At 51.0% G+C, this 24,921-nt stretch overlaps 1 protein-coding gene across 5 annotated transcripts in view; it reads left to right on the top strand.

The window, feature by feature from the left end:
• WSCD1 (WSC domain containing 1) overlaps window positions 1-18,044 on the top strand; it is a 47,616-nt gene extending 29,572 nt beyond the window's left edge. For all 5 annotated transcript variants that reach the window (XM_061390802.1, XM_061390800.1, XM_061390801.1 and 2 more), the window contains exons 6-9: window positions 6,900-7,059; window positions 8,061-8,225; window positions 11,543-11,743; window positions 13,348-18,044. In XM_061390802.1, coding sequence (XP_061246786.1) covers window positions 6,900-7,059; window positions 8,061-8,225; window positions 11,543-11,743; window positions 13,348-13,700 — 879 coding nt within the window. In that variant the 3' untranslated portion in view covers window positions 13,701-18,044. The remainder of the gene's footprint in view (window positions 1-6,899; window positions 7,060-8,060; window positions 8,226-11,542; window positions 11,744-13,347) is intronic.
• Window positions 18,045-24,921: the final 6,877 nt, after the last annotated feature.

The raw sequence follows: 24,921 nt of genomic DNA, 5'->3' as shown, positions 1-24,921 counted from the left end.
ATCCCGTGGAGGAGGAAATGGCAATCCATTCCAATATCCTTGCCTAGAGAATCCCATGGACAGAGGAGCCTGGCGGGCTACAGTCTATAGAGTTGCAAAGAGTCAGACAGGACTGAGCATACATGCATGTACATGCCCCACCACTTGGAGAGCCCAGCCCTGGCCATGTCATGACCTGGCTCTAGGCTGAATGCCCACCCACACCACAGCCCCAGCCCGCACCCGAGCTCCCATCCTGGGCACCCAGCCTCAAGCTGTGGAGGAAGTACCGGGATGAGAATGAATATCCCCCCTGCCCTCGGACACAGGCTGAGCCGGCTCCCTTTCGAACCCCTCATCTGTTTGAAACGGTGCCACGTCTGTGCTCCCATTTTTCTGCCTTGCTTTCTTGGTTCATTTTCTCCTCTTTGTTCTCTCTGCACATACATTCTCTCTGTCTCTCTGTCTCTCTCTGGAGCTTGGGGTGGAGGTACAGGAAACAAGGAGGTCGGCAGCAAGATAAGATTTATCAATATTTAATTTTTATGGAAATTCTGTCTTAGAAATCCCCAAGGGGCTAAAAACTGTTCTGTGTTTTCAGGATCCAGTGATGTTGCTGAAGAGGTTATGTTGTAAATAAAACCACATTACTGTCTGCAGCTCTCCCGTTGCTCTGCAAACACCCGGAAACCTAACAGTTTAATCCACTCAAGGAAGCAAAAAGGTTCAGGTCACTGGTGGGGGCAGCCCAGGGATACAGGCTCCTGAGGCCTCAACATCAGCCACTACCACCAGGGAGGGAGACAGAGCCAGCCCAAGAGCAGACTTTTTTTTTTTTTTTACCATGTGGCTGAGATTCTTGTCTGAACAGAAGTCTCAGGATGGCAGAGCCCCCTGGGGTTCCTGTTGTCAGAGAGAGTTTGCTTAGATGGAGCAGACTTTCTTCTCTTTACTCATGCCTGGGGCACAAGTGACCCACAGAAGGCTCATGTCCAAGTGTATTGCCAACAACTTTGGGGGGAGTTGAGATCTGGAAAGGACGTTCATTCATTCATTCCTTGGTTCCTCCATCCAACATTCATTAAGCATCCACCATGTTGTCAGTACTGTTCTGGGTACTGAGAATGCAGCAAAGCATGCCAGGCACTCAAAAATCTCAGCTTACATTCTCGTGGATAAAGGCAGACAGTGTGTGTGTGTGTGTGTGTGTGTGTGTGTGTGTGTGTTAGTCATTCAACTGTGTCTGACTCTTTGTGATCCCATGGACTGTAGTCTGCCAGCCTCCTCTGTCCATGGCATTCTCCAGGCAAGAATACTGGAGTGGGTAGCCATTCCCTTCTCCAGGGGATCTTCCTGACCCAGGAATTGAACCTGGGTCTCCCACATTGCAGGCAGAGTCTTCACCATCTGAGCCACCAGGGAAACCCCAAAGACAGATAGTAAACCAGGAAAAATAAGTGAAATAGTATACTGAATGATGACAAGCGCTGTGGAGAAGAAAGCAGAAACCTTACATCCTATGGTATTTTCCCGTGGGAAATGAAGATGTGTATCCACTGAAATTCTTGTCCAGGAATGTTTATAGCAGCAAGATTCATAATAGGTAAAACTGGAAGCAGCCCAGGGGTCCATCAAGTGAATGAATCCACAAACTGTTATGTGCACACACGGAATAATACTCAGCGATATAAAGGAGCAATCTACTGCCACATAAAACAACATGCGTGGACTTAAAAACTATTTTTTTTTCTGAAAGGAACCAGACTCACAAACATATGCGCTGAGGGATTCTATTTATAGGCCATTCTAGAATAGACAAAACTCATCCATGCTGATGGGAATCAGACTAGGAGGAGGGAGGGAGAGATGAGTGGGAAGGGGCCGAGGAAACTGGTGGGAGGGAGCTGCTGTGCGTCCTGATAACCATTCACCAAACAGGCTGGGTGGTACATCAAGGTCAGAGCATTCTTTTTTTTTTTTTTCATTAACAAACTTTTATTTTTAATATTTACCGTCTGATTTTTTTTCAGTTGGAGTATAATTGCCTTACAGTGCTATGTTAATTTCTGCTGTACAACAACATGAATCAGCTATATGGATACATATATCCCCTCCCTCTTGAACCTCCCTCCCACCCCGCTCCCATTCCACCACTCTAGGCCATTGCAGAGCACAGAGCTGAGCCCCTGTGCTACACAGCGGCTTCCCACTAAATGATAGTGTATATATGTCAAATCATGATGGACCTACTAACAGGGCAGGAATAGAGACACAGATGCAGAGAAAGGACTTGTGGACATGCGGCAGGGTGGGAGAAGGAGAGGGCAGGATGGACTGAGAGAAGGCCAGAGCATTCTGCTGAGGCAAGTTACATGCATGAAACAAAAGCAGACAACACAGTGAGGGGTTATGGCGTGTCTCGGTGATGGCAGGAGGGACTTGCAACTTGAAATGGGGTGGCCCTGGAAGGCCTCACAGACAAGGTCTTACAGAAAGCGAGAGAGAAAACCATGAGGGTGTCTGGGAAAGGACAGTCCAGGCAGAGGGCACAGGAAGTGACCTGCTTGGCTGCCATAACTGAGTTCCACAGACTGCCAAGTGGCTTAAACAACGGAAATTTATTTTCTCTGAGTTCTGAAGGCTAGAAGTCCGAGATCAAGGTGTTGGCAGAGTTGACTTCTTCCGAGGCCTGTCTCTCTGGCTCGCTGATGGCCTTCATTTCCCTGTGTCATCACTCCGTCTGTGTGTGTCTGGGTCTTAATCCCTTCTTATAATGACACCAGTCAGACTGGATGGGGGCCCATCCTAATGGCCTCATTTTAACTTCATTTCCTCTTGAAGGGCCCTGTCTCCACATCCAGTCATATTCTGAAGTATTGGGGGTGAGATCGTCAATATGGGAAGTTTAGAGGACACGATCCAGCCAGTGTCTGCAGAAGAGCAGGAACACAGATGCAGAGCGCGGTGTGCACTCTATTGCCGGGTGGTACCCAGGCTGCTGGTTTTCACCACTTGTTGTGATGAAGGTGTCAGTCTGGGACGAGGTGGGATGAGGGCTTTGTGGGAGAGGATGGATGGCAGTGAGAGAGGCCGGAGGTCGCAGTTCTTGTGATGGCTTTTCACTAATTCACAGCAGCAGGAGAGCTGGCTTCCAGAAAGCCAGCGGCCTTCTGATTGAGGGTCAGGACACAGATTCGCTTTCTGTAGAAAAATGACACGGGGTCCTTGGGGCAGGTGGAGTCTAGTCACAGATACTGATGGGGCTTGTCATGCTATTGTACACTCTCGGCAAGCCCAGCGGCCCCAGGTGCTGGGGCTGGATGTCACTGCAGCTCTGACAGCAACGGCAGCTGTGGCCAAGGGGGTCCTGGTTCCGGGGTTAGGGCCCTGTTGGGGCCACTGAGTCCTCAAAGCGGTTCTTTTCTTTATGTGACTGATCAAGAGAAATGGGACAGATGAACCTATTTGCAGGGCAGGAATAGAGACACAGACAGACGCAGAGAACGGACTTGCGGACTCGGTGGGGGAAGATGGGGGTGGGATGAACTGGGAGATGGGGATTGACATATACAATACCATGTGTAAAACAGATAGCTAGTGGGAGCCTGTTAGAAAGCGCAGGAAGCTCAGCTTGGTGCTCTGTGATGACCTAGATGGGTGGGATGGAGCGTGCGGGGTCGGGGTGGAGGGAGGTCCAGGAGGGAGGGGTCTGTGTATACTTGTAGCAGGTTCGCTTTGTTGTACAGCAGAAACTAACGCAGCATTGTAAAGCAATCACACCCCCCCACCCCAAAATGACAAATGACCACAAGGGCTACGTGGGAGAGGGGCTTCCAACCTCTGCTTGATCCTGAGCTTTTGAGGCCTTGGAGGGGGAGCCAAAGTGGGAGTTTTAGGAACCAGACTCTCACATGCTCTGCGTGTCCGGAGGGTGGTCTGCGGCCTACCTCTATGATGAAAGGTCTTAAGAGCTAGGAGTAGGCGAGCTCCTATGCTGGGTCCTTTTTATGCATCATCTCTCCTCCGTCTCCTTACACTCTATGGCATTAATATTATTGCCCTCCGATGACCCATGAGGCAACTGAGACTTGAATGGGCCCGGTTACTGGCCCAAGGCCACATAGATACTTAACTGTTGCCCTGGGATTCGAGTCCAGGTCTGTTGGGTTGCAAGCATGGTGTTTTCTCTCCTACCCGGTGCTTCCTCACTGGTGCCCCTGGACATGAACTCGTGGACACCCAGAGTGACTGCTTGCCCCCCTCCCATCCAGGAAAAAGTCCTCGACTCACGCCTCATCCAGAAAAAGCATGGGGGGATAGGTGTCCCAGTCACATTGGTCCTTGTGGTGGATCAGAGGGAGAGAAATAAGATCCTCTGACTCTTCCAGGCAGGACAACTCAAGGGATGTGTCCATTTTACAGATGGAGAAGCTAAGGTTTCAAAAAGGGAGGTGACTTGCTTACGATCTCATAGAATGTTGAAGAGCTTTTCTAGTGCAAGAGGAAGCACTGAGCTCTGGAAGCAGGCTGTGTGAGTGTGTGTGTGTGTGTGTGCAGGGGTGTGTAAGAATAGTGAAAGCCTCCTGTCTCCTGTCCCCATGTGGCAGGAACCCTAAGAAGGAGATGTGGGCCTGGCCCCCCGGTGAAATTCTGGGCACATTCTCGCAGAGGCAAAGCCTCCCCTGAGGCTCGACAGAGGAGGTGGGAGGTGGGGAGGAGGCTTCATGGGGGCTGCAAGGCACCTGAGGGAACAACCCCGCTATGTCCAGAACACCCTCCACTGAGGGCAACCTCCTCTCCCCCTTCCTCCTAAGGGACTGCCCCACCCCCAGGCTCTGCATCACCCTCCCTGGCTGGGACACCATCCATTGTCTTTTCTGAGCGTCGAGATCCTTGGCTCTGCCAAGCCACACTCAGAAAACGCTATTGATTTTCCTTTATTTATTTATTTATGAAATTTTTGCTGTGGGCAAAAAATAAAAAGGTTTGTTCAGCGTTTCCCCAAGCAGTGAGAAGTTTTCTCCGCCCACTGCCTCCTTTGCACATACTCAATAGACTCCTCTCATCTCTCTGCCTGGGGGAGGGGCGGGGACTCGAATTGCTCATTGTTTGCCAGAGCCACTGGAGAAGCAGAGTGGAAATAAGGCTGAGTGTCCTGGAACGTGGTGCCCTGTACACAGTAGGTGTTCAAGTAATAGGTGTGGGAGAGATGGGTGGAAGAATTATTGAGCGAGCCTTGGCTGATGCCCACAGGGTGGGAGGAAGGAGGCAGAGGATGGCCCATTCCTCTGTGAGAATACCTACTGCGTGCAAGGCCCAGTGTTGGGCAATTTGGACCTTTCTCATCTAGTTTTCCGGAGAAGGCAATGGCACCCCACTCCAGTACTCTTGCCTGGAAAATCCCATGGACAGAGGAGCCTGGTAGGCTGCAGTCCATGCGGTTGCTAAGAGTCGGACATGACTGAGCGACTTCACTTTCACTTTTCACTTTCATGCATTGGAGAAGGAAACGGCAACCCACTCCAGTGTTCTTGCCTGGAGAATCCCAGGGACAGAGGAGCCTAGTGGGCTGCCGTCTATGGGGTCGCACAGAGTTGGACATGACTGAAGCGACAGCAGCAGCAGCAGCGGCAGCATCTAGTTTTCAGGCTTCCCAGGTGGCTCAGTGGGTAAAGAATCTGCCTGCAATGCAAGAGACGCAGGAGACTCAGGTTCAATCCCTGGGTTGGGAAAATCCCCTGGAAGGGGAAATGGCAACCCACTCCAGTATTCTTGCCTGGAGAAATCCCATGGACAGAGGACCCTGGCAGGCTATAGTCCATAACGTTGCAGAGGCGGACACGACTGAATCTACTGAGCACACACGCACATCTAGTTTTCACAACGGATGTGCAAGGTGGGTTTTATTACCTTTGTTCAATGGTGACATTCAGAGAGGTTCAAAGTTACCCAGCCTGTGAACCTGAATTCACATTCAGGCTTTCTGGAGACCAGCGCCCCAGCTCTCACCACTGTGTGGTGGGTGCAGCCTCCTGCCCAGAGGGAACCAAGAAAATGTATGTAAAAGACTTCCAGGTGGGACTTCCCTGGTGGTCCAATGGCTAAGACTCCATGCTCTCAATGAAGGAGGCCCAGGTTCGATCCCTGGTCAGGGAACTAGATCCCACATGCTGCAACTAAAGATCCCACATGTGGCAACTAAGACCCAGTGCAGCCAAATATATAAATATTAAAAAATAAATAAAGGCTGCGAGGAGCGACTTGTCCTTCTTCTAGCTCTGGTAGATTTCAGGAAGTCCCCATTGAGTGGATCAGCTCAGAGCAATCAGGGCCTGCCCTTGTCCACCCCTCCCGTCCTGAAGAGATGCTGCGTGGGAAACTGTCATCCACCCTGCCACCACCCCAAAGCAGGACTGCAGAAACAGGGGTTAGGTCGTCTCTCTCCAGGGAAGGCTGGCAGGAATTCCATAGTCTGTTGGTTAAAGATGCTGAGCACCTCACTAAGCTGCCCTTGGGTGGGCTTCTCTGTCCCATGCTCACCCTTGCACACATGCGTTCATGTGACTCCCAGACCTGGAGTGCCGTTCCCTCCCCGGCACTCCTGACGTCTCCAAGATCTCAGATCCAGTCCCCCCACTGGAGTTACCCCTCCTAGAAGCACCATTTGCACTCTGGTGTTAACTATAGGCTTGTCACTGGCCAGCAGTGAGCTGCTGGAGGGCAGAGTCCCATCTTGTTGAGCTTTGTCTCCCCGGGTTTGGCCTCAGTGCCTGGCCCTGAAAGGATGGACAGACACCCATGTTGATCCCAAGCAGCTGGCAGGACATCCGCAGAGATCGCCCCAGTGCCTGAGCAGTGGGGGCGTGGCCCTTGCTTTCACCGTTCACTGGAGACACATCTCTTTTTCTCCTCCCCGGCAGGAGTTCCCCTTGGCCATCCTCCGGGGCTGGGAGTGCTACTGTGCTTACTCCACCCCCCAGTTCAACCTGCGGGATGCCGTGGACAGCTCGCTGTGTGGCCAGGAGTCTGAGGCCCAGAGGCTGGCAGAGTACTGCGAGGTCTACCAGACCCCTGTGCAGGGTGAGTTCCACCCCGGAGTGAACTGGCATGCAGGGCTCTCCTTCTGTACTTGGTCTGGGAGTCTGGACTGAGTATATGGTCCCGGGATGGGGAAGGCATCTTGGTGGGTGGTCCTATCTTGGGATAATATGAACGGAGAGGCCTCTGCCATCCCTGGAGGCTGGACAGAGGATTCAGGGATCCGTGTGAAGAGCACCTGACTTTTATCTGACTCTGGGGATGAAGGTGGTTTGAGGAAGAGCAGAGAGGCAGGGTCCAGAGGGATAACATGGCAAGGTGGTGGGGCTGGGTGACAGGGGAGCCCAGTGACTGTTGGGACATCCCTGAGCCAGCCCATACCTGGGGACCAGTGAGTCACTCAGACTGTGCCAAGACCCCAGAATCTTCCTTGTCTGAGAAGCAGGTCTGCCCCAGCTGAACTTAGGGGCTGATAAGAGGAAGAGCAGGTGGGGAAGGTCATTGTCACCTTTATCAAACACCTATGGTGACCCAGCACAGCCCTCGGGTCTTGGGAGACTTTTACCTGAGGGTTCCATGTGCCCCTGACACAGCCCTGGAGGGCCTCCCAGAAAGAGGGGGCACAGCGACTAACACCGGAAGTTCTGAATCCTGATTCCTTGCTGCTCTACCTGGTGTGTGACATTGTTTTGCCTGGCCACGACCCCAACCCACTTCCCCTGCAGAGTCTGGAACTACCTGAGCTGGGCTAGGAGGGTTTGGCTGTGACCACTTGAAAGATGAGGTGGGGCACCCACAGGGCACTGATTCCCACTAGACTCGTCCAGTGGGAGGTCTCGTCATCACTGGGGCTCTCTCTGGCCAGCCACAGACCCATGCAGCCAAGGTCCAGGTGGCAAATCCCTTCCCCTCTTTGAGCCTCAGTTTTCCCATTCCATTAAATGGGGGGCTTGGGTCTGCATTTCCTGCCAAGAGGAGTCGGGCTGTGAGTCTGGGAGTCACAGTGGGAATGGGGAACCCTGAGATGACTTCTGGACTTTCAGACACTCGATGCACAGACCGGAGGTTCCTGCCCACCAAATCCAAGGTGTTCGTGGCTCTGTCGAGCTTCCCCGGAGCGGGGAACACATGGGCGCGGCACCTCATTGAGCATGCCACCGGCTTCTATACAGGGAGCTACTACTTCGACGGAACTCTCTACAACAAAGGTGAGCGAGGGCTGCCGGGAAGGGAGGAGGCAGCTCTCAGGCCCAGACCGCAGCCTCTGCAGCCCAGGTCCTCCTTGGAGCACCAGAGCTGTGCTTCTCACTCTTGAATGTGTGTCAACATCGCCTTGTGTGTGCATGTTCAGTCGCTAAGTCACATCCGACTCTTTGAGACCCCAGGGACTGTTGCCCGCCAGGCTCCTCTGTCCATGGAATTTTCCAGGCAAGAATACTGGAGTGGGTAGCCATTTCCTTCTCCAGGGTATCTTCCCAACCCAGGGATCAAACTGGCGTCTCCTAGATGTCCTCATTGGCAGGCAGATTCTGTATCACTGAGCCACCTGGGAAGCCCTAAGCAATACCTGGAGGGCTTATTAATTCAACATAGATTCCTGGTTTGTACCCACCCCGCCACCAAGAGAGTATGACTGGATTAATCTGAGATGGGGCCTAGGAACTGGCATTTCCAACAAGCTCCTGTGTGATGCTGAAGCAGTCAGCTCTAGGACCTCACTTTGAGAGGAAATTCACAAGATCTGATCTGGATTCAAAGGGAAAGCCTAGTCACTTAGATTCCCTCTCAATAAACATTTTAAAAATTTTCCTTAATTTTTACAGCCCTCAATAATTAGGGGAAACTGACTTCATCTGTTCATTTTTTTTCCCCCCGAGGTAAATGTAGCTTATCAAAATACTGTTTCTTAAAACTAGGTCCAAAAATCTTCAAGAGTTTAATGATTTCTAATATTTCTCTTGTAGAAATAAGAGGCCTCATTATGTCAAGTAAATGAACTTTAAAACGGCTCAAATCTGTGCACTGTTTAAGACTAAGAACCTCAGATAAGCCAAGTGGGATACATATTTGGTGAAATAGATTTTTCTGTTGTCAGGTGTTACAACAGTTTCTCTGGGATTCTTAGCTCAGAGTTTGGTTTAGGGAAAGAGGAGCCTATCATTAACCTCCTAGAGAAAACAGAAAGTTCCTGAGGTTCTGTGATTACCCACAGCAGTCTTGATCTGGTTGGTAAAAAAGCCAAGGGTGTCCATATAACCCAGTCTCATCATAGTTGGGAGTCTTTAAAAAAATTTTGAACTCATGTTTATTTATTAGTATTATGTAGCACAAAGCTTGATGGGTGGTTTTCTTTTTATGTATTTGTTTATTTGTTTATTTTTGGTCATACTGGGTCTTTGTTGCTGCACACTTTTCTCTAGTGGCTAGCAGGGGCTACTCTCTAGTTTTGGTGCAAGGACTTCTCATCGCAGTGGCTTCTCTTTCTGCAGGGCACAGGCTCTAGGGCACTCGGGCTCAGTGGTTGTGGCTCACGGGCTTAGCTGCTCCGCGGTACTTGGAATCTTCCCGAACTGGGGATCAAACCTGTGTCTCCTGCGTTGGCAGGGGGATTCTCTACCACTGAGCCACCAGGGAAGCTCATCCTTGGGAGCCTTGAGTGTTACAGCACCTATAGGCAAAGTAGCCAGATGAAGACTGTGGTCCTGCTCACTCTGGTCTAGTCCCCTGGGAACCACCTACTGTGTACAGGCTGTAGCTGCCCACCATATTCATCTAGAAGGCCTTTACCTTATTCAAACAGCTGGCTGTCTTGGTCGACACATGGCTAAGTGACCCAGTGGCTCGACAGCCAGGTATCAAGGGTTGCAGCGACACTGTCTCTGAATGGCTCTAGAGCTACCTGGGCGCATCTTTGAGCCTTACGGGACTGGTTAGGTATAGCCGCAGGTCACAGAGCACTGTCAGAGCAATGAACACACACATGTACACATGAAATTCTCAAGGCAACTCCAGTGCCCAAACACCAAACCTGTCATGGGTGAGCCTGGTCTGAGTTATAAGGAAAAGTGGTCACTGCTGAATTAGGCTAAGACAGTACAAAAGACACCCTGGGTCTCAGGGTGTCAAAGACCAGATCACATGCTTCCTCAGCCCATGGATTGACTCATTCTTTCCTGGAACTTCCCAGCTGTTTGACAGAATGAATCAAAGCAAAGACTTTTGGTGTTTGGCCCATGGCAGAGATGAGTTTGAAAACATATGTTGAGTTTCAGCTGGTGACTCCAGACTTTCAGATTCAAAAGAGACTTGCATTTTCCAGGCATCAAAGACTCCCTCGCTGCTGGCTGTAGACATAGGTGCTTCCCAGCCATTCATGGGGTGGGGGTGAGACTCCTTTATGTTTCCAAGAGCTGAAGACCAATTCATGTACATTTATGGAGCGCGTCCCCAGAGCTGATGCCATGGGCTACATCGGGATGTGGCCAGATTAGCCTCAGGGGACATCTTTGCAGGAAGCCTTCTATCACCTCCCACCATACTCCCAAACTGGTCCCCCTACTCTTTGTCCCTATAAGCCCCTATCCTCTGTATTACATACACTTGGGCTGTCCCCCAAATAGCTGTTGTTGTTATTTTTTCTCTAAGTTGTGTCCAACTCTTTACGACCCCATGGACTGTAGTCTGCCAGGCTCCATTGCCCATGGGATTCTCCAGGCAAGAATACTGGAGCGGGTTGCCATTTCCTTCTCCGGGGGATCTTCCCATCCCAGGGGTCAAACCGGAGTCTTCTGCATTGGAGGTAGATTCTTTACCCCTGAACCACCTGCCCTCCCCCCAGTAGACTATAAGCTTGAAGACAGGTTCTGAGTCTTACCCCTTTATCCATGACATAAATTTCAGCACGGCATGGGCACACAATGATCTTTGTTGATAAATGCATGACGCTGTGTAGGGCTGGGGAGAGTCTCCGTGAATGCAAGACTGGAGCTCAGTTACAGGACATAAGGTCAGAGGGTGGGGCTACAGTTGCTGACTGCCTTTGAGCCTATTGGTGGGGATCCTGCCCACTCCGTGGGAAGGTGGGCAAATGGCAAAGGCCTCCCAGGGACACACAAAGCCACATGGAGAGCGCCCTGGCTCTGATGCTGTGGTGCTGTGTGATCTTGAGCAAGTCACATACCCACTCTGAGCCTGCAGCTGCGGTTCATTCATGAGCCTCTCTGCAATGCTCATGTGAAATAGCCATGAAGGTGCCCAAAGGAGGCATCATTAGGCCTCTGCCTCCTGACTTCCAGGATCCACAGGAGGTGCCTGATTTGCTTTCTCTTGCAGATGCCATCTTTTCCCACTTAGATGCCTCCCTCGCTCACTATCTCTTGGGCAGGCTCAGGCCTTGTGGTTAGAGGCTGCCCCAGTGGCCCCTCAGTGCCCACCAGTGTCGGCTCTCCCTGGGGGCACAGGTTAGGGTTCACACCTGTCTGCCACTGTGGCAGTGGGGTCTCCATAATGCCTTTCTCACGGGCAGGGTTCAAGGGCGAGAAGGACCACTGGCGCAGCCGGCGTACCATCTGCGTGAAGACCCACGAGAGTGGCAGGAGGGAGATTGAGATGTTTGACTCAGCTATCCTGCTCATCCGGAACCCATACAGGTCCCTGGTGGCTGAGTTCAACAGAAAATGTGCCGGGCACCTGGGCTACGCAGCTGACCGCAACTGGAAGAGCAAAGGTGAGCCGAAGGGGCCAGCAGGGCAGGGGATGGGCTGCCTCTTTATTCCTGGAGTCATCTGCTGATACATACTAACCGAAGTCCTACTGTGTGCCAGGTGCTGAGCGTGGCGCCAGGGGTTGGCTAAAGGGGTCATGATTGCCACCCTCAAGGCAGGCACACAGTCTAACCTTTGGGTAATGGATTAGAGAGACACAAGTCAGGGCGGTGAGTGATACAAAACGAAGCTGTCAGAAATACAGCTGTGTCCAGCAGATTGGGTGGCATGATGAGAAACGAGGCTGGGCAGGCTCCTGCTTCTGTCCCTGTGTGGTCAGCTGAGGCTGGTGGGTGTTCTCCCCATTCCCTGACACACTCCCCCTAGGCCACTCCCCTCTCCAGCCATTCCTGCCTCCCTCTGATTCCCCTTGAGCCAGCAGGCAGGCTGAGCTCTGATCCCTCCTGGGCCTCTTACCAGCCCAGTGACCCCAGGCAAGCTGCAGACCCTGTCTTCTGAGCCTTGCTTTTCTCACCTTAAAACCCTATGGCCCCTACCTCTTAGGATCGTTAAGAAGATCAGAGAAAGCAAATGCTTCCCACAGCATCGCAGAGTGGTGCTAATGGTAAAGAATCCACCTGCCAATGCAGGAGACGCAAGAGACGAGGGTTCAATCCCTGGGTAGGGAAGATCCCCTGGAGGACGAAATGGCAACCTACTCCAGTATTCTTGGCTGGAAAATTCCATGGACAGAGGAGCCTGGTGGGCTACAGTCCATGGAGTCACAAGGGTCAAATATGAATGAGTGACTGAGCACAGTGCAATAACCCAGTTATGGAAGCTTATTTTGTTGGGGGTGATTCTTGATATTGGCATCCTTCTCTCCACTGAGGCGGGGAGGGGGTGGGGGCACTGACTTTCCAAATTTGCTGGAAAAAAAATGTCATGGACCAGATCATCTGTCCAAGATTGCAGCTCCAACCCTTGCCTTGTTGTACATCACTGGTTAAACTGGCGGTCACACCCATGTGTCAATAAGCATCAATTATGCACCCCGTGTAGCCGCATAGGAGCACCTGGGACAGGAAACCCGGCCTGCACAGCATCTTTATGTCCTTGGGAAGCCCAGCATCTGCCCTCACACACTGCTCAGCCCCCATCACCCAGACTGGATGATGTGCACAGTTGCCAAGGCAACATCAAGGTGAACTGAGGGTCATCTCAACAGAGATGCCCAGCCTTGCTGTCTAACTCCGCTGTGTCCCATAGGCCTGAGACCCTGGGCTCTTCCTGTCCAGGGATGGTTCCAGAGGTCAAGGTCCATCAGAGGGAGAACCAGTTCTTGGAACATTCAGACCCCATGTGTCTTGGTGTGTTTCCAAGGAAACTGCTAGGGGAAGGCGGACCCAAGGTCACATCTCCCAGGCAGGCTTGGGGCTCTTCAGAGCCCAGCCTCATAGTAACTGTCCCCCTCACAAGGTCACCCCTCACGAGATCCTTCCTTGGTGGGGGGATCCGGGCAGGTTGGTCCCAGGCAGAGGGGGATGGAGCATCCTGGCCCCCAGAAGGGGAGGCCCCAGGCCCGCCGGGCCGGGCTCTGACACGGCACCCCTTCTTTTCTCCACAGAGTGGCCGGACTTTGTCAACAGCTATGCGTCGTGGTGGTCCTCGCATGTGCTGGACTGGCTTAAGTATGGCAAGCGACTGCTGGTGGTTCACTACGAGGAGCTGAGGCGCAGCTTGGTGCCCACGCTGAGGGAGATGGTAGCCTTCCTCAACGTGTCCGTGAGTGAGGAGCGCCTGCTGTGCGTGGAGAACAACAAGGAAGGCAGCTTCCGGCGGCGCGGCCGGCGCCCACACGACCCTGAGCCCTTCACCCCGGAGATGAAGGACTTGATCAACGGCTACATCCGGACGGTGGATCAGGCCCTGCGCGACCACAACTGGGCCGGGCTGCCCCGGGAGTACGTGCCCAGATGATAGGCTCCAGGCCCGCTCTGCCCGCCCCACCGGGAGCCGGCCGCCTTCACGGGGCTGCACACGTGCTCGCTGGGACGCTCGCCTGCCGCTGCCTCCCTGGGATGCTCAGAGGAGGGGCCTGTGCCACCTGCACGGAGGCCCGCCCTGGGGCTGCGTCCCTGCCGCACAGGGACACCTGGGCATGACTCCCAGCCAGCAGACCCGATGTCACAGGACAGATGCAAAGAGACACACACTCCTTGCCAGACCTGCTTAGACCTGCCACTTTCTGCTCACGGTGTCCCGTTAATGCGCCTAAGCCACCACCCTGGGCGTGCCTGACACTCTCAGACTTGCAAACACGAACATCAGTGCAGGCCCGCAGACGCCGGGTTATGTGTTCCCAGGGGCTGCCTGTCTGTCTCTCTGACACCCTGACACACACATGCACCCCGAGTTCTCAGGGACCCGGGGTTTCCTGTCGTCAGCCCAGTGCAGGCTTGCTGGTCAGGGGCTTTGACTGCGGGATGCTGGGCTGGGTGGGCTTAGTGCCCCGAGGAGCCAGGACCCTGGCCTGGAGACGGGCTCACAGTCTATGGCCGCCGGGCCAGGCAGCCCTGAGTGCACGTCTGCATCCCCCAGTGTGCGTGGTGTTATGACCGGCTTTGTAGCCCGGCCTCTCCCTTCTCCTTGGATGGGCTGGTGGCGATATGGGCAGAGCAGAGCCGCCCACAGACACCCCACCTCAGGACCGGCTGTAAGCTCTGTGCACCCACCGCCCCATCCAATGTCAGCACTCCTTGAATTGGCGCCTCCTTGCCTGGCTTCTTTCTCCGACTCTCCCCATAAAGCTGGGGACTCACGCCTTATCCCAGAAGCAGGGTGTAGGGGTGAGGAGACCAGGGGTGGGGGTGGCGGGTTGGGTGGGAGGGGGCTGGGCCTCCAGGAGAGGGCCCATATCCCAGCAGTGCCAGTGGAGGGGGCTGCTTGGGCTGGGCAGACCCAGGAGAGATGAGTCTTGGGGGCCACTGGGCTGGTTGCCCCACCCATCTTGACAGCTCTTCGCAGGAACCCCCCACTCCTGGTCATGAGGAAGTGGGGGGCAGCATGGCCCATCAAGACCCTGGCGGGGAGGCCACGGCTGCAGCTTCTGCCTGACCCCTACCCGCCAGCCCTCTCGGTTCACTGTTATTCACCCTCCACTTCCTGTCACTGGGTCTCTTTGTCACACCCTCTGTCTCTTTTGTGACACTGACATCTTTCCCATTCGGGGATATGGGAAGCTGGCGCTACCGGCACTGCTGTGTATGAGCTTGCAGGGCTCCTGAGAAGATGGCCTCCTCTTCGCTGCTCAGGGCCTAGAGGGGCTGGGGGAGGGAGTGAGAAATCCAGCAAGAGACGAGTGTGTGTGCGGGGTGTGGAGGTCAGATAATGCATTGCAGCGGCTCTGCACTGGTCCTGAGGAGTCTGTAGACATTATTCCAATGGAGCGAAGGGGAAGGGGAATTGAAGCAGAGGGAACAGCACGCACGAAGGCTCAGAGGCTTGGAAAAACCCTTGTGTGTTTTGAGAACAGATGAGTGGGTATGGGTGCATGCCTCTGAGTCTGTGCAGGAAGAAGGTGGGAGTGGGTGGGTGAGGACAGAGGAGGGGACAGAGAAAAGGACTCTCCTCACTGCCAGCCAGTGCTCAGCCTGGGAGGGGGAGGGGTGCTGATGCTAATTACCTTCTTGGGTCACCCTTCACTACACATCTTGGGCTCGGAAATGGGGCTGCAGAGACCAGGGGTCTGAAGTCTAGAGGGTGAGGTGAAACTGGGAGCACAGCCCAGGACAAGTGGGACCCAGGGAGGGCTGTTGAGAGCTCGGCCACACACTGACCCCTGTGAGGGAGAAAGGTGGATGGGCTTGAACTTGGGCAGTCCCTGAGTCCCTCTGCAGCTTCTCCAGGCCTGGGCTGGGCCTGCTGGTCTGACCTCTGCATCAGCGTGAAGGGTTTGGGAAAGCCGGGCATGGGAATGTGGGACCATCTGCTCCCTGGCTGGAGATCAGGAACTGACAGCACCCCAGTGGGGGCAGGCAGAGCTGAGGGCCCTAGAGGAGAGGCCCTTCCTCAGAGGGAAGCCTCCCTAGCCTTCAATTTTTAATGAATGGCCTTCAGCATTCGTTCCTGGTGGCCTCCAAGTTCTTTTTGAGTCTCCCCCAAACCCACACCGATGCTGAGGCCATTTTAGATCCTCCTAAAGCATTGCTGGGGCTCAGCTCAAGGCTAGAAACTCCAGGGTCTTGATAAGCAATTATTGATACAGCATGGCTCGAGGATCAAGTATGCGACAAGCCCTGATGAGGCTGATTCTCCTGAGTAGCAGGAGCAGTTGAAATCCACCAGGAGTTTTCACCCTGCCTTGGAAGGGGGCCCAGGGAATACCTGCATCCCAGAGTGAACCTAAAATCTCAAAGGAGACTGCAGCCCTGGGTGATGGAGGAGAGGGAAGCCAGTCCAGAAACTGGCTCCCTGGCAGTGACCCTCACTCTCCTGGCCGCCCAGACAGTCTTTGGGGAGAAGACTCAAATGTCAAGGAGTCTGCAAAGGGCAGTGGAGTGGCTGGAGGACCGATTAGGACTGCAGCCAGGGCATGGCCCCCTGGGCTCAGGAGAACAGCAGTCCCAGCCTGTTTTTCCTGATAGATGATGAGACTGTTCCCTGCTGCCAGGTACCCAGAGACCCTCGCTCCTTCAGGTGGAGGGCCACTTGCTCAGATGGCCTTGGAGTTTACTGTGCACCTTAGCCAGGCATGCAGATAAGTGGAATGATGGGATTGGGGTGCATTGTGTTGAGTCAGTCCACCTGGCAAGATACCTGAACCTCAGCACCTGATCCTGGACGTTGGGTGAGTAAGATGTTAAGGCCTCATGTGCTAATGGTTCTCAGCAGTCACCACCACTCCCCCCCCCCCCGCCCCCACCAGCTCCTGAGAAGCACGGGAAGGGGATGTGTCTGTTCTTTTGGGAAAGTCTGTTTGTCCTTCTTCAAGTTAGGTCTCATCTCTAGCTCTCAGCTTCTCCATAAAGAAGATGCTGTCCCAGCCAGCCAAGGAGTAAAACAGGCTTGAATTTAGGAGAGAAGCATGGCAGATGTAGCTAATCAGACCAGAACAGAGAAATCCTGTTTACAGATTCCAATTTTAATAGCAAAGCTGTGGAGTTGCACAAACCTGTGTTAAAACATGTAATTTTCATGGATTTCATCTCCCGTTGTGGATCAATTTGGAAAAACCAAAATATATAATTTGAAAAAACTGAAACTCATTCTTGATAATCCCAGTGATGTGTTAATGAGAGAGAAGAATAGACAGGCTTCCAAACCCTGGGAAGAAAACTGCTTAATTATGTGAGCGTCTTATAATGAAGTCTCGTGCAGCTAAAATTAGATTTGGAGTGCATGAATATGCGAGAATGTTTGCACACCAGAATGCATTTTTTCCCCTTAAAAGTAACAGGAGCCACTTGGTTCTTAGGGGGCCCCAAGAGGGGAGATGGAAGTGCTGGGGTTGATCTTTGTGGCTGCAAGAATTCCTGGGACTGAGGTTTGTTTTCTTTTGGCTGAAAATTTGTTGGAAGTGTTTAAAATGTGATGCTTCCGAAGTAGTTCATTAAGGTTTGGGGAGAAATTGATTGATCTGAACCCACATTGATGACCACTCAATATTTCCTGAGTTGGCCTGAACAAGGTCGAATTAGAGTAGAGTGGAAATAGGATCAAGTCTGCAGATTAAAGGGGTGGGTCGTGGTCCCAGCTCTTCTCTGCTGTGATCTTAGAACAGGCCTTCTCTCTCTCTGGCCTCGGTTCCCCATCTGTAAAATGGGAGACGAGTTGGAGGCTGTTGGTTGCATCCCTGGTGTTCATTTCCCCATTTCCTTTCCCAGCAGCCCCTGATGTCTCTTGGCAGGGGCGGGTTATGTTCTGCTGGAGCTGTCTCTGTCATCATTTCTGGGGTGGGATGCATTACCTGGACTAAGTCCACACCTCATCCCATCTCTCTGGCTACAGTGATGGTCATGTTTCCTAAGGCAATGGAGCCAGAGGGAATTTCAAGACTTCTGGAAATGTTGAGTAAAGGCTCTTTTTATTCACCTTGCTAGATGTCAACGAAGAAGTAGGTAACCTTGGGTCTTGACAGGGGCTGTCTTGGGAATCCTGGAGGGACCCCTCCCAGCATAAAGCTGACAACAGAAGGGAGAGTCGAGGCAGAAGGAAACCAGATCCTTGGTGATGCTGTTAAGCATAGGATCTATCTTTGCCTGTGACTGGCCCTGCCTGTGGATGGTTTTGTTACATGAGCCAATAAATTCCCTTTATTGTTTATGTTGGGTTGAGTTTGGTTTCTGTTACTTACAGCCCAGAGGGTTTTTTTACAAAGGGCTTGGATTGAGAGACCCTGGGATTCTGATATTCTCTATCTCTGTGGCAGAACTAGATGAAGACAGAGACAAGAACAACAATGAGCTGTCGGATTAAGAAGTTGCTTTTTGCAGGAATGGGGTGGATGCGAGATGCTCAGTAGGAAGCTGTGCTCTGTCGGCCAGGACAAGTAACATTTTTAAGTTGGTACATAATGAGGTCACCTGGGTTTCCTTGGAAAAATCAATCCTCTTGATTGACCAACCCAAACCATAAATTGTCTCATTCAATCCTTACCAAATTTAGTTTCTGAGACTGAGTTGCCCAAAGTTCAAATCCTTTATTTTGCAGATAAGAAAAATGAGATTGGGAACGGGGGTGAGTTTCCTGTGAAGCTTTGAGGTGTGGGGGTGGCTAGGGCCAGAATATGGGCTCCTTCCCTGAAACCACCTGATTGCCCCTGTATTGCATCCCTATAACTCTTCCAGAAGTTTCTAGAATTGAGGCAATTGTGCACATTCAGCTTGTTTGGAAGTGACCCCATTCATTTCACTGCTAATTCTTTGCCAAGATATTTTTGGTGGGCACCTGAGTTCAATGTTAAGGGCCTTCCTCAGAGGGAGGAGGGCTTTTCAAAGGTCTGAGGTTGGAGATGGGAACCATAATTGTCCCTTGGAAGGAAAGCTATGATAAACCTAGAGAGCATATTAAAGAGCAGAGTCATTACTTTGCTGACAAAGGTCCGTATAGTCAAAGCTATGGGGCTTCCCTGGTGGCTCAGCTGGTAAAAAATCTGCCTGCAATGCGGAAGACCTGGCTTCAATCCCTGGGTTGGGAAGATCCCCTGGAGAAAGGAAAGGCTATCCACTCCAGTATTCTGGCCTGGAGAATCCCATGGACTCAAAGAGCTGGACATGACTGAGCGACTTTCACTTCACTTCACTTCATGGTTTTTCCAGTATATACGTGAGAGTTGGACCATAAAGAAGGCTGAGTGCCAAAGAACTAATGCTTTTGAACTGTGGTGCTGGAGTAGACTCTTGAGAATCCCTTGGACTGCAAGGAGATCAAACCAGTTAATCCTAAAGGAAATCAACCCTGAATATTCATTGGAAGGGCCGATGCTGAAGCTGAAGCTCCAGTACTTTGGCCACCTGATGGGAAGAGCCAATTCATTGGGAAATACCTTGATGCTGGGAAAGACTGAAGGCAGGAGGAGAAGGGGTTGGCAGAGGATGAAGTGGTTAGATAGCATCACTGACTCAGTGGACATGAATTTAAGCCAACTATGGGAAACAGTGAAGGACAGGGACGCCTGGCGTGTTGCCGTCCATGGAGTTGCAGAGTTGGATATGATTTAGTGACTGAACAATTAAATCAGGAGCTCAGAGTTTTCACTCCTTAGTCATAAGCATTCCAGGCAACAGAAAGGCCCTGCTCCTCCAAAACAGTATTAGATAAGCATCTTTGGTGGACCTGAGCCCAGCAGTCTGTGTGTGTTTCCATGTGCATGCAGGTGTGGGCTCTGGCTGCTGAAGACAGCTGTCCCTTTAAATCACATGCCAGCCATCCTGACCACTGCAAGTGACCAGAGTCCGGATATTGAAAAAGCCAGTCTTTGTCAGGTCTCCTCCAGAATGGATAGTGCCCCGGGAGAAGTAAAATCCTCTTAACATAAAAATGATTTTTGTTTATTTTTCTTCTTCCTTTTCTTTTTTTAAATTTGATAATCAATTCAATGGGCTTCCCTGGTGGCTCAGACTGTAAAGAATCTGCCTGCAATGCAGGACACCTGGGTTTGATCCCTGGCTGTGGGGAAGATCCCCTGGAGAAGGAAATGACTACCCACTCCAGTATTCTTGCCTGGAGAATCCCACGGACAGAGGAGCCTGGTGGGCTACATGGGGTTTCAAACAGTTGGGCATGACCGAGCGACTAACACAGCAGCAATCAATTCAACAACATTTTCCATTCACTTGAAAAGCTATATTTACTTATTTGTTTCACTGGCTTTGAAACCAGTGAAGACAGGAACAGTGTTGTATTTTTTTATATATATTTTACTTATTTATTTGGCTGAGCTGGGTCCTAGTTGTGGCATACGGGATCTTTGATCTTCTTTGCAGCAGGCAGGATCTTTAGTTTCAGCTTTCGAACTCTTAGCTGTGGCATGCCGGATCTAGTTCTCCGACCAGAGATTGAACCCAGGGCCCTGAATTGGGAACACCGAGTCTTAGACACTGGACCACCGGGGAAGTTCCATCAGGCATCGCTTCTTGATACCAAGGAGGACTGTCCTGGTTCCCTCCATTCAGCCTGGCAGGGAACCAGCAAGGCAGGAAAACTCTGGCCCTGGCCCCACATCCTACCAGGATGGTCCACTCCCCGGGGTTACCATTGAAACCAGCTCTTAGCATAATCCATTATTTCCTGTTATACTCAGGCTTCCCCTGTTCCATAGCCACATTAACCTCCATCAGATAATTAAGGGTTTGGCTTTCCATGAGAGACCTTAAATGTCACCTCTCTGCCACCCGATACATCTTTGAATGACACAGGCTCTAATGAGATGTTCAAATATAGAAAACTGAGTGACTCCTTGCTTTGGTCGTGACATTTATTCAGCCGGAGTGATCTGACTACACCACTACATTACTTATAATTTCCACCTGACCTTGGATGGTGGAGTGTAATCTTTAAGGAAACTATCCATTTAATCTCCTTCGCCTTATTAGCATTTAATTACTATGACAAATTTTCAGATGTACAGAAGATGTTAGGATTATAATTCAATTTTCCCTTCAAACGGCCCAGTAGCCAAGGACAGTGGGACCATCTCTGGCACCAGTGAGTTCTGACTGAGGAAGATCCTGGGCCTGACTTGGTCTCCTGCCCCTTGGAGCAGCAAGTAGAGCTTATCCCAACCATAGCTGCCCTGTCTGGGGACCCTGTGCCCAAACCTCTCTCTCTCTCTTTCTCATCACTGGACTGAGCTTTGTTTTGCTGCTCAGGGTAAGGCCAAGTCATGGAACTGGGAAGAGGACATGAGATGCAAAGGATGTCAGCTCAGATCTGACAGCTGTGCTGGACAGTGGAGCCCATAAGTGAATTGTTTTTTAAACTTTTACTGATTTCCTTATTTTATATTTGGCTGCACTGGGTCTTCGTTGCTTCTCGAGGGCTCTCTCTAGTGTCGGCGAGCAGGGGTTACTCTCTAGTTGCAGTGCGTGGGCTTCGCGCTGCTGGGGCCGCTCTTGTTGAGGAGCACAGGCTCTAGGCACACGGGCTTCAGTACTTGCAGCCCTGGGGCTCAGCAGTTGTGGCGCACGGGCCTGTTCTCCTTGGCAGATGGAATCTGCACTGCAGGAGACCCAGTTTCTATCCTTGGGTTGGGAAGCTCCCCTAGAGGAGGAAATGGTAACCCACTCTAGTATTCTTGCCTGGAAAATTCATGGACAGAGGAGCCTTGTGGGCTACAGTCCACGGGGTTGTAAAGAATCGGACTGAGCAGCTTTCAATTTCATGTTAGCAATATTTTCCCATTTTGCTATAGTCTTTTTAAAGATCTTCCCCCTTTCCCCAATTTCTTTTCTTTTCTAACTTTCCTGTCCTGCCCTCAATGGAGTCCCAATAGTGACAGCCTGGTATAACCCATTCACACTGCTCTCTATAGTCTTATGAATATGTAAAACCATGTGTGTGTGAGTGTGACTATATCTATATCCATGAATGATAGTGCATCAGTTAGTAGAAGATAAAAAGGCGTAACAATCTGCGTTGTACAGTCACACTTTTGCAAAATCAGATGATGGTCCCCAATATTTGATTTCACTCCTTTAGGAAGGTAGCATGATATTCTCTAGTAACCTCCAAAACAGGGAGCCTGCACCCCACTGGCACAAAGAAAAAATATTCAAAGTTCTATCTCTTTATTTTTAATCTCATCTCTTTAAAATTTCTATTTTGTATTTGTTTGCTGCTGCTAAGTCGCTTCAGTCGTGTCCGACTCTGTGTCACCCCATAGACGGCAGCCCACCAGGCTCCCATGTCCCTGGGATTCTCCAGGCAGGAACACTGGAGTGGGTTGCCATTTCCTTCTCCAATGCATGAAAGTGAAGAGTGAAAGTGAAGTCGCTCAGTCATGTCTGAATCTTAGCGACCCCATGGACTGCAGCCTACCAGGCTCCTCCATCCATGGGATTTTCCAGGCAAGAGTACTGGAGTGGGGTGCCATTGCCTTCTCCATTGTATTTGTTTACCCTACACTTAAGATATTCACACATGCAAATAAATATCCATGTTCTGGAAGTACATGCTATCATTAAATGAGCAATGAATAATACTTAGAGACCACCAGTCTACAGATTCAGGGACTGCTTTATTCACACAGTTCCCTTTTGGTGAATATCTAGGCAGTTTCTAGCTAGGGCTCCTACAAACTAGGCTGTAAAAAGCATCACTCTACATATGCATTTCTGCACGAACGCTTTTAGATCTATAGGACAGATTCCCAAAAGTGAAATTGCTGATTCAAAGGGTATGTGTACTTACAATTTTTAAAAATTTTCTTGATTTTTGGCCATGTTGGGTCTTGGTTGTCATGCATGGGCTTTCTCTAGTTGTAGTGGACGGTCTACTCTCCAGTTGTGGGATGTTGGTTTCTCATTGTGGTGGCTTCTCTTATTCAGGAGCACAGGCTCTAGGGCACAGGGGCTTCAGTAGTTGGGGTGCAGGGGCTTCGCTGCCCCGAGGCCTGTGGAATCTTCCCAGACCAGAGATGGAAGCCATGTCCCCTGCATTGGCTGGTGGATTCTTAACCACTGGACCACCAGGGAAGTCCTGTACTTACAACTTTAATCAATACTGATGGCCCGCTCTCAAAAAAGTTTGCAACGATTCATATTCTCATTACCAATGTATACAATGTTTATCTCCCTGCATCTTTACAGGCTTTAGGAATTATCACTCTTTTCCAGGTTTACCAATCCAGCAGGTGAGTTGAGAAATGGCATCCAGTCTTTAAGGGCACCGTCATGTCATGGACTTCCTTGGTGACTCAGATGGTAAAGGGTCTGCCTACAATGCAGGAGACCCGACTTCAATCCCTGGGACGGGAAGATCTCCTGGAGAAAGAAATGGCAACCCACTCGTATCCTTGCCTGGAGAATCCCATGGACGGAGAAGCCTGATAGGCTATAGTCCATGGGGTTGCAAAGAGTCAGACATGACTGAGCGACTTCACTTTTCTTTCATGTCATGTACAGGTGAGGGCATTGGACAAGATGACCTCGACGATCCTTCCACTTCAGGCCCATGCTTTTCTAGTTAGCGGTTTTCAGAGCTCACCTGCTCCAGGTGTGCCTCTAGTCTCCGTTCACTAGTCATGTCTGAATCCCGGAGGTGTCTATGGAACAGTTGCCAGAAACCAACAAACCGAGGACTGGAAAGGAAGCAAGCTGAATGCCATCCAGAGGATCATCTTGCCAGTACTGCTCCGCTTGTAAAAACCATCTTGGCCAAATCCCTGCGATTTCATCCAGAACAAATAATAAAAAGCAGTGTGCAATATTTCCAGGATGAGCATATTCATAGTAAATATTTTAAGATCAATGGCTGCACAAAATGCATTTTCCTTGGAGTTTCACTTTTCAAATGGCTTTGTATTAAAAGTGCAATTTCAATAAATATTCATGGGGAAATTCATTGATGTGTTTTACCATTTACAGCTAAAATTTGTAAGGTTCTGGGGGGAAAAAAAGATACACGATGCGTATTTTACCCTCTTAGGAGAAAAGTGGTGAAAAATGTATGATACGCTTTTGTTTTTTCTGACAATAAACCCTCTGAGGTGGGGAGCTATCTTTGTACTCCTGCTCTTCTCCAGCCAGTTCCGGGGCTGTTGGCAGTGTGGGCAGAGCGGAACTGCAAGAAGATATGACAGAGGAAGGTGTGGGAAGTGAGGAAGGCCTGTGTGCAGAGCCTTTTGAAGTCCCCAGAGCCCCTTTTATTTTATTCTTTTAATTAATTAATTAATCTTTGGCTGTGCTGGGACTTTGTTGCTGCATCTGGGCTTTCTCTAGTTGCGGTGAGCAGGGGCTACTCTAATTGCAGCGCTCAGGCTTCTCATTGCAGTGGCTTCTCTTGCTTCAGAACATAGGCTCCAGTTGTAGCACACAGGCTTAGTTGCCTAGTGGCATGTGGGATCTTAGTTCCCAGACCAGGGGTCGAACCCATGTCCTTTGCATTAGCAGGCAGATTCTGAACCACTGGGACACCAGGGGAGTCCCAAAGTCCCTTTTAACATCCCTTGTGGCTCAGTTGGTGAAGAATCCACCTGCAATGCGGGAGACATGGGTTCGATCCCTGGGTTGGGAAGATTCCCTGGAGAAGGGAAAGGCTACCTACTCCAGTATTCTGGCCTGGAGAATTCCAGGGACTGTATAGTCCATGGGGTTGCAAAGAGTCAGACACGACTGAGCGACTTAAAAAAAATCATTCATATCACCTGCTCTAACATGAGCACTTACTGCATATCTGGTGTTATGCTTAAAACTTCCTGTACCTTCTCCCACTGAGAAGGTACAGGAAGAAACAGTCACTATTATTCCCATTTTACAGATGAGGACACTGAGCCTTGGAAAGGTTAAACAATTGGTCCTCATGGTCACCCAGCTAATTAAATGGCAGAATGAGGATTCAGACTCGGATGCATCTGGCTCTAATGTGCTTTGTTACCGGTCCCACCAGACCTCGGCGTCCCATCTATAATTTCCCCAGATTGCCAGGAGTCGGCTGGAGCCACAGGGATTGGAGGAAGTGAGCCGTTGTGCTAAATGCCTTC

The sequence above is a fragment of the Bos javanicus genome, chromosome 19 (genome assembly GCF_032452875.1).
Source record: "Bos javanicus breed banteng chromosome 19, ARS-OSU_banteng_1.0, whole genome shotgun sequence".
NCBI lineage: Eukaryota > Metazoa > Chordata > Mammalia > Artiodactyla > Bovidae > Bos > Bos javanicus.
This window is presented reverse-complemented; position numbering and strand designations above follow the sequence as displayed.